Consider the following 9,765-nt stretch of genomic DNA (forward strand, 5'->3'; position numbering starts at 1 on the left):
TGAGGACGTGTGGTTTTCTTTCGTTTCTAGAGCTTTCCTATACTTGATAGGCCTTCCGTTGGCTTTTTATGTATTTACTGCTTATTCTTCTCAGAGATTCCAGCTTACACATTAATCTCTACACAAGTACCAGATCCCTGCTGTCCCCACCTCCCCATTTTTCCCAGAGTCCTTTATGCTGGAGCTGGCTTTCCTCTTCCCCACAGGCTAAAGAGTTAGCAACCTAGATGTCCATGACTTCAGGAGGTCCTGGCCCTGCAAGGCAAATTTTGCAAGACTGCCTGTTTACAACTAGCATTATTCTACTAGCACACATGGAGAGCTCAGGGGCAGAAATCTAGATGAGAATGATTTATTTTCTGCTAAGAATTTTCAATATCTTCCGTTCTCCTCCAGCCTTAAGTGCTACTGTTGAGATGTCTAACATCTGATCCCAATCCTTTGCGCATAATCCAACTTGTATTTTCTTCTCTGTAAACTGTTTCAGGATCTTATCTTTGGCCCCAGTGTTCATAAATTTCATGACAAGCCTGTGTGTGAGGCAGTTTTTATTTTCTTTGGTCTGTAGGTCCTTTCCACTTGGACATACATGTCCTTCAGTTCATGGAAATGAATCTGTGTTATGTGATGGTTTCCTCACACCTGTTTTCTACCAATCAGACATTGAAATTTCCCAGATCAAGTCCATAGTTATTGTTCAGTTCACTGCACATTTGTTTTCAGGAAGATTTTGTTGACTTTATTGTCAGACTCTTTTGGGGTTTCTTTGGGAGACAGGGAAAGGCACCATAATTTTAATTTCTAAGAGTTCACTTTTATTTCTGTTATTTCTTTAAAGTTACATTCTGTTCTTGTCTCAACGATGTAGCCCCCTTCTCTTATTTCTTGGAGGACTGCTAAAGCTTTGAAGGATATTTTTAACCCTTCTTTTACATTATTTACTGCCTCCTAGTTCTTTTAGCTTTTATTATTATTATTATTATTAAAGATTCTGTCGTGTTGGAGAATTTCCTCAAATGTCTGGTGATTTGTGGTTGTCAATCTACACTGTAATGTGATTTAGTAAAATGTTCATTTAAGCTCTATGTGACCCTTCCAGGCTTGCTGACTGGTGGGCTTTGCTTGAGGACAGTCACAGCTAGGTGGCTTTCTACTGAGAGACACATGCCCCCAAGGGTCAACATCTGAGACTCTACCTTTAGCACACATAATCTCCATAGACATTCTTACAGATTCTCGTTTTGGAAAGGAAGAGGAAAGATGGACATACCAGAACTTCTAAAAACAGAGATGAGTAATGGACACCCTAGAGTTCAGAGGGCAGACACCAGTGGCTTTTGCATTGCCGGTGATACATGGAACATGTTCTGATTCCTAGTCATGTTCTGGTTTTCTTCTGGTCTTAGCACATTCTATTGACTTTTTAGTCAATTTGACAAACTCCTGTCTCTGCCTACCCATCCCAAAATGTCACCCAAGGGAACAAATGAAGGCAACGAGAGAGAGAGAGAGAGAGAGAGAACAAGAGAGAGAGAGAATAAAGTGTATACAGAAAGACAGACATTAGGGCTAGAGAGATGGCTCAGCAGTTAAGAACACTGGCTGTCCTTGCAGAAGGCCCAGGTTTGAATCCCAGCACCCACATGGCAGCTAACAACTGTCTGTAACTCCAGTTCCAGGGGATCTGACAGCATCTTCTGTCCTCCATAGGCACTGCACGACAAGGGTGTACTTACCTACATGCAGGCAATACACGCATACACATAAAATAAAGATAAATTAAAAGACAGACATTATACCAATTTAAATAATAATCTTGTTTTTACTAAATCAAGAGATAATATCATACGCTTTGAATGTTCTGAAGAAGTATTTACTGACTGATTTTGAAACATCTTAAAGCACTAGTTTTAGAGCCACTTGGGCATCTGTAATAATGGACTTCTCTTTAACAGGCTCCCAGGGCAAAAGAAATTACATATAGACAAAATGTGGCCCATAGAAAAAGACTTTCACTATAACCTATATTATTTTGACTGCCTTTTTCTATCTTCCTATATGATAGCCGGAAAACAAATGGTCACTACTTTTTGAACAAATGTCCTCTATATAATGATACCTTTAAAAAAATCTTAGCAGCCTTCTCTTCTGAAAATGAAGTAATCATTTTTATTAGAAATAATTTTGGGGGGCTGAGATGGCTCAGCAATTAAGAGCACTGACTGCTCTTGCAGAGGACTGGATTCAGTTCTTAGCACCTACATGGTGGTTAACAACTATTTGTAACTCCAGTTCCAGGGGCTCCAATGCCTTCTTCTGACCTCCATGGGCATTACACCACACAGGTGCACTTGCATACATACAGACAAGACACTCATACACATAAAATTTAAAAAAAAAACTATTTAAAAGAAACAATTTTGTTCAATATACTATTATTGATGATTTGATTTTTTCCATGTATATGAGGACAAGGGGGACCAGGTTAGTTTGTAAGCTAGATTACCTAACTGATAAAATGCAGATAAGGAGACCAACTATTGTGTGTAGCAGCTACTTTTACTGTCACTGGCAACATAACTGTGCTTAGCCACCAGTCACTATGTATAATACTAGCAGGTTAGATTTATGGAGCACTTATTACTTGCAGTGGCTAAGCATTTTAAGAGCACTGATTCATTTAATTCTCATACAAAGCAAATGAGTTAAATATCTTACCCTCACTTTCCAAGTAAAAAACTGAGTCAAAAGATTAACCTATCAACATGCAAATTCTATTCATCTCAATGAAAACTTTATCTTTAGCATTTTCCTAGGCCACTAAAACATCTTCATAAACATTATCATTGGCTTCATAATGCTCCACTGTATAAATTTATCATAATTTATGCAACCATCCCCCTACCACTGGGAAATTCTGGTTGTTTCCAAAGCGACATTATTACAGTCCTACTATAGACATCTCTGGAGGTAAGACCTCACCCGATTTTTAAAATATTATTTTCTTAGAATACACTTTTAAAAGAATTGGTGGGCCAATAAATACTTGGATGAATAAAATATACAAATTGCTATCGTTTTGTCTTAGGAGATTTTCTTCTTGCTTTCATGCTTACAAAATGTCTTCCCATCTTAAGAACAAGTGAACATTCTCCTATATTCTATTTGTCATTTACTTTTATATTTAGCTTGTATATCTGAATTTTGTTTTTATGCATATTTACTTTTATTTTTAGCTTGTACACTTGAATTTTATTTTTATGCTACGTATTTTTTTCTCTAAATAGCTAGATTTTAAAATGTTGATGAATCATTTGTGTAAAAATAAGACATTAAAAATATATATTGATTGTTCCCCTTCCCCCTTTCTATCACGGCATTCTACCACTCCTCCCAGGAAGCCTGACCTGCCCCCATGGCCATTATCAGCTCTGTGCCTTCTCTGATTTTCTAGTTGAAACACGGTATCTAGTACTTCAAAGCTAGCATCCAGCTATGAGAGAGAATATGCAACGTTTGTCATAGGAAGGGTTAAATGGAGAGTGGAATGGGAGGGCAGGGCAGAAGAGGGAGTTTAAGGAGAGATAATGAACCCTAAACGCCTTTAGAAAAAGCCATATGGAAACCTACTACTATAGAAGCTTCTTAAAGTATGTACATTATAAAAAGAGTAAAATAAGTTACCTTATAATGGGGGGGGCACAGGAGTCCTATAGACCCTCAAACTGTATTAGTCATTGCCCAGCTCTTAGTTACCAACCAGAACCTCACTGTAAGACCCTATAGCTGAAGACACTACATACATGAGTCACAGGACAAACAAGGAGAAATCAAGTGACTTACTTCAAAGCCTCATCTCTATTGGCTAGCTTTCATAGTGCTAGAAGGTGCTAAGCATGCTACCAGAAGGAAAAAATATTCATCAGTCTTACCCAGCTGTGAATCCTGTGAACTACAACAACTGGCCTGGCAAGATATGCCCACCGGTGCCACAGTGGCACAAATATTATGGGAGTAACCAACCACTTTCTAATTGAATTTATGGTCAGCTTTGTAAGATGGAATCTAGAACTGACACTGATATCAGGCCTAGGAATCTGAGGCTAGATAGGTCAAAGAGCATACAGGAGACACTAAACCAAGTTTTCTACTAGTTATAGTAATAAACTGACTCCTAATGACTTTTTGTTATATTCATAGATTAATGCACCTCTCAACTCTCAATAGAGAAGCTTCCTCATGCCGTAGATGGTGATTAAAACAGAAACCCACACCTGGCCAATGTGCAGGGAACAAGAGGCTGTAGAGTGTTTATTCCTGAATAGAACACCTGTATCAAATTCTGCCTCCCAAGGCTCAGGGATCATTGTGGGGGAGGGAGTGGAAAGACTATAAGAGCCGGAGGTGGTAGATGACTATCAGGAAATAGTTTTCCAGGAAATAGTTTCCAGTTTCCAGGAAATAGTTTCAGTTACTCATAGGAACTCACTGCAATGGTGACATAGTATGCACAAGTCCCATGCAAACTCAAACCAAACAAAATCCCAGCATAGACATGGGGAAGTGGGTAAGAAACCCCAATCCTACCTAAGGAACTATTGGCAACCTATGGCTGCTGGGAAGAGAGAGCCAGTCTCTTTCAAGTGTGATTCTTGGTAGGTCAACCAGGCTCCAGTGGATGGATTCATGCTGAAGGACATTCGGGAACATAAATTAGATTGTATAAGGCCTTATTATACATAAAATAGAGTACATTAAATTGGGTGGGGGGACACAGAAAGGGGCGGTGCAGATGGGGAGGGGATCTAAATACCATAAATTATATTTTCTAGAAACTGAAAAAAAATCAATTAAAATATATATATAGGAGAGTGATATCTAGAAGATAGGTAAGAGCTCTATTTGAGTCGCACATGGTGGCACACTCCTTTAGTCCTAGCAATCAGGAGGCAGAGGCCAGCCTGATCTACATAGTGAGTTCCAGGCCAGCTGTCTCAAAAAGACAAAGAAAACAAAAACAACAAAACCCAAGAAGCATGCTATTCGAGCATGAACGATTACTCAGGAAAACACGGAACAGAAATAAGAGCCAAATGACAGAGCATGTGAAACCAAGATGTCAAGGTTGGTAAAAAAACAGCTATGTGAGAATGCATATCAGTTCTTTTTTGCTACCAGAAGCAGGGCTATCAGAATATCATACCATGTTCATAGCGCTCAAAGAAGTGCTCTAGAACATTTTAAATCTAATGATAGGCAAATAAGAGGGATCTAAAATGCTTTAACTGATGATGTTTCATTCTAGGAATTTTCATGTTACTCTGTTCCCATACTAAACTAGGTCCTCCTCTTTAAGAGAAGTATTTCTGAAAAAGAGGCAAATCAGCTCTGCTGCAAGAACAGTCACTTAAGCTATTGAAACCATAAGCAATACTGGCTCTGATGAAGAAAATAAACCAGGCTTATGCAAAAGTGTATTTCTAGCCTTTTCCTGCCATCTCATTAATGTGAGCCAAACTTGCAATGCTCCAATATCCTCAACACCCTCACTGCTTTACTGACCTGCTTATCACAGAACAAGAACCTTCTAAGATACAAGACAAGAAGTCTTTCAACTATGTTAACCTGCTAGATATTTTTGAACTGTCTCTAGTATATGACTATATTTAGGCACAAGTGAAGAGTCTGTTGTCTGTTTACAAAAAAATGTGCCTATCTGCACATGGATCTGTTTCTAAATGTACACTGAGTACCCTACTAAGGATCATATTCCCAGCTAGGAAAACCTAGAAGGAACTCAGGGTTTATGCCTGAATCCTTGGTAATTAACTACCACATGAGGAAAAAAACTTGTCTAAATATTTTTTATTTCTACTGGGTCTTTGCCCAAGAAAAGAACTCATGTATAACTGAAAAACTGTTTCTTCTCAAGCAAACAAAAAATCTCTCTCCATAGAAAGACAATGTAAACTAGAAAGATAAATTGCATACAAGAACAGTCTCTACATCTGTCTTATACCAGTGAGATCCAATAGCAAATGAGCAGAAGCCTGGGATGGATGTGGTTTGGATGGATGGGATTCCTCTATGACAAAAAGTATAAATAAGGAAAAACGTTCTAAGACTGAGATGCTGCCCCAATATAATCAAAGCTCTGGGCAAAGCAGGCACATGGAAGACACTGGCAACAACCATCCAACCTGGACAGTTCAGTCAGCCTTCACTTGTATCTAAATGTCTGAGAGTGTTAACCACCCCCATAACAATCCCTGCCTACGTTACCCTCATCATTACCTGGTCTACACATTCACCTAAATATGGCAGAAAACCCCACCCTCAGTTGATACTAAAGGTCTTGGATAGACTATCAGCTATATATTAGCTCAAATATTTACACTAGTTCTTCAACTTTTTCTTCAAAATGCATTCAAAGTCCTGTTGATGCTTACACTGGGCTCGGTCATTCTTTGGGGTAACATGAGAATGAGTACCTAAATCAATAATTAGCTCATATTGTGGTTGGTCACTATTGGTTTTACATATACTATGCACTCCTTCCTTTGACTTCTCCATCTATCTCCCTAATTCCTACTTAGAATAGCTTAGACACCACCTTTTCCAGTAATCCTTCCTTAACCAAATGGGTCCTTACATTTTCTCCCAATAGCACTTCCTTTTGCTGAATTACATTCCTCTGCTGTGTCCCACCCTCTGAACATTACCTGAACAACAGTCATCACACTGCATTCTGCTTGTTTATAAGATGCATCAGCCTCTGAATTCCTTCAAAGGCAGAGATCTTTGCTCATCTTTATGAGAAGGTTTTTAACAGTATCTGACATTTGACAGGCATTTAAAACTATTTGTCAGATGAGTAAATGCACGCTATGAGTATGTTCAGATTTAGTAACAGAATCACAGGCAAGTCTTTATAAAACATCAATTCATCATCCTTATCCAAAATTTCCTACATAAGTATTTCCTAAAAGTCGTGTCCAGCTATTAAAACAAGAAAATTATTATCCATACTCAACATCACATAAACACTTTCTAATGAAAACATTGTATAAACAAACAAAGAAAACGCTTACCGGCAAAGTTCCAGGCAGAGATGCATCAAAAAAAGAAACCGAAGAATTTGGAGGTGCTGCAAAACACACTTGAGATCCAGAGAAGAGTTTAGAGTTGGAGGAAATCTGGGCATGAATTTCCAATCCTACCACAGCTGCCCATTTGTGTTCACTAAAGAGAAAGAAAATGGTTAAGTTCCATTTGTCAGCACATGTGAATTTCTATAAACCTAAATCTCAAATGTCAATATTCTATGTGTTTATGAAAATTTATCCTTATAATTTAAAATGTGTCATATTTTGTTGGTGAATAATCAAAAGTGATCCATAATGAACACTTACAACCAGTTTGGCAAACTCATTACAACACTGTATCAGGAAGGTCATGATATGACAAGCAGGAGAGTGATAGAGAAGAAAACAATTTAGCTTCTTAAAACAATTTAGAAATGGGTATCAAGTGATGGCTGTTTGACTAATTTCATTGTAAAGCAGGAACTTTTAAATCAACTGTTCCTTAATCACTTAGTAAATGACTTGGTAAGTGGATGAAGGCTATCTTCTGGTCATTATTAGAATTAACACAAATGGCAGGATTCTAGTACTAGAGAAATAATGATTAAATTCTCAACTACTTGCATTGTCGCTTGCAGCTACAATGACCAGTCACACAGATATAACGAATCAACATTACACAGCACTCCTGAAAACTTCTAAGTAACATTAAACCATCAAATGCAATATTTTTTGACCCTCCAAGTTACCTCCAATTCCTGAGAACTACTTTCAAATTTCTACATCTGCTCATACTTGATTGTGAGCAAAGCTAAGTTATGAAATGCTACATTAAGTTCTATCTGGTCATTCCTACTCTATTGGGCCAGTACACAGTTCTTTTCAGATCGTTATAAATGTTCTATTCCATATGAAATCTATGTATGCTCCTAACCTACTGTTCTCTCAAGCAGTTTTCTATATTATCTAGATTTTTGTTCACATGTACTCAATTTTATTTCGATCAACACATGAAGATCTACATCTTGTGTAAAAAGATCGGTTCCTTCTTTTTAAAATTTGGAAAGCAAAGCCTACAAGCGAGAGGAAATGAATTCATGAGAAACTCTGCATTCTGTATGTAATAAAGTATTTCTGCTGTTTCATTGAATGAAAAGGAGATGATCTAATGCTTTTGGACATTTTCCCCTCTCCTTTACTGAAAAGCTCAGAAAAAAAAAGCCAGTCTCAAAGAACAAAACAAAATATTAGAAAGATGCCTTGCTTCTGTATTTTTTTAAATTTTATTTATTTTTTTTATTTTATGTGTATGCATGTATTGCCTGCATGTAGATAAGTGCACCCGTGTCATGCAATGCCCGAGGAAGTCAGAAGAGGCTGTCGGGTCCCCTGGGACTGGAGTTATGGACAGTTGTTAGCTGCCATGTGGGTGCTGGGATTCGAACCCGGGTCTTCTGCACGAACAACCAGTGTTCTTAACCTCTGAGCCATCTCTCCAGTCCTGTTTCCGTATTTTTAAAGAAACTATTTAAATCTTATACACTGAAGTGTCAATAGCTGTTTAGGAAGTAACTGGCAGAATAAGCAAAACTCTACATAACCAAGAGGGCGATTTCTTCAATTGAGTACATCCTCCTAGGTCTAGCCCCACACGTTCAACGTAAAACGCCTCCACGGATAGGTGGTCTTTTGACTAATGACATTAAGCCTCTACTACCCAGGTCTTGTATATAAAAACTGTTTTCTACCATACTAGCCCGAGGTGACGTAAATGTCAGCTAAACACGACCCAGAATCTAGTGTCACAGACCCCCACTATTAGGGTTATCTATCCGGTTCCAACCTTCTGCCTGTGCAGGCAGCTCAAGAAAACACTTGCTATTTTTCACTAGTACGTTGTCCAAATATGCCGACTTAGAACAGAAGTTTACACGTGGGGGGTGGAGCTGAGAGGCCTGTTTCATTTTTCATTTAGGCTTCAGGGATTCACGCTATATAGGCGAACACCCTCCCGCCCACCAAAAACATAAGGGCCATCTTCTTCGCCCCGCACTTGCACTAGGCTCAGACGGACGGAAATAGTATGAAGACTGTATACCCTTTTCTCGACTTCTGGGCCGTGTGGAGGGGCTGCTGAGTCCCTGAACTCTGTCCCCTCGTCCTCTCGGTCGTGGGCAGAGTCGGAGTCCTACTTCGGAGGCGGGACCCGCGGTCAATCCACACTAAAGCCCAGCGTCTTCCAGGACAGCCCCACCGGAGCAAGGGCGCCGCCATTGCACCGCCGAAGTCCGGATCAGGTGACCTAGCCGCCCCTGCCGCAAGGCTTCCTGGGAAGCGTAGTTCTAGCAATGCTCCACAACGGTGTGCGCATAGACCGGAAGACTACTATTCCCGGCAACTATTGCCACTGGAAGGCTGCCGGAACTCTGTCGGGAAGTGGACCTGGGGGAGAGGATGGGAGGGTTTCTGGGTCAGGAGGCGTGACTCCTCCTAGCCCGGAGCTGGTGAGCTTTGTGGCTGTGACCGCGGGTGTAAGTGTGAGAGCTTGTTGCTAGAGGACCAAGAAGCCTGATCAAGGATTTATAACCCACTTAAGCTTACAAATTGAAATAAATGACTCTGACAATACTACGAAGACGTCCTAAACCCGTACCCCGTTAATTTTCGCTCTCTGCTGCAC

At 39.5% G+C, this 9,765-nt stretch overlaps 1 protein-coding gene across 3 annotated transcripts in view; it reads right to left on the reverse strand.

Annotated features, from left to right (window-relative positions):
- Gatb (glutamyl-tRNA amidotransferase subunit B) overlaps window positions 1-9,404 on the reverse strand; it is an 87,824-nt gene extending 78,420 nt beyond the window's left edge. Inside the window, exons 1-2 of one of the 3 annotated variants that reach the window (XM_029556762.1) lie at window positions 9,184-9,404; window positions 7,092-7,242 (exon numbers count right to left, since the gene is read on the reverse strand). In XM_029556762.1, coding sequence (XP_029412622.1) covers window positions 7,092-7,242; window positions 9,184-9,359 — 327 coding nt within the window. In that variant the 5' untranslated portion in view covers window positions 9,360-9,404. The remainder of the gene's footprint in view (window positions 1-7,091; window positions 7,243-9,183) is intronic. The other 2 variants (XM_029556761.1, XM_008854255.3) reach the window with 2 other exon arrangements.
- Between the last annotated feature and the right edge of the window lie 361 nt (window positions 9,405-9,765).

Source organism: Nannospalax galili, unplaced genomic scaffold (genome assembly GCF_000622305.1).
Source record: "Nannospalax galili isolate Female #2095 unplaced genomic scaffold, S.galili_v1.0 scaffold305, whole genome shotgun sequence".
Lineage (NCBI taxonomy): Eukaryota > Metazoa > Chordata > Mammalia > Rodentia > Spalacidae > Nannospalax > Nannospalax galili.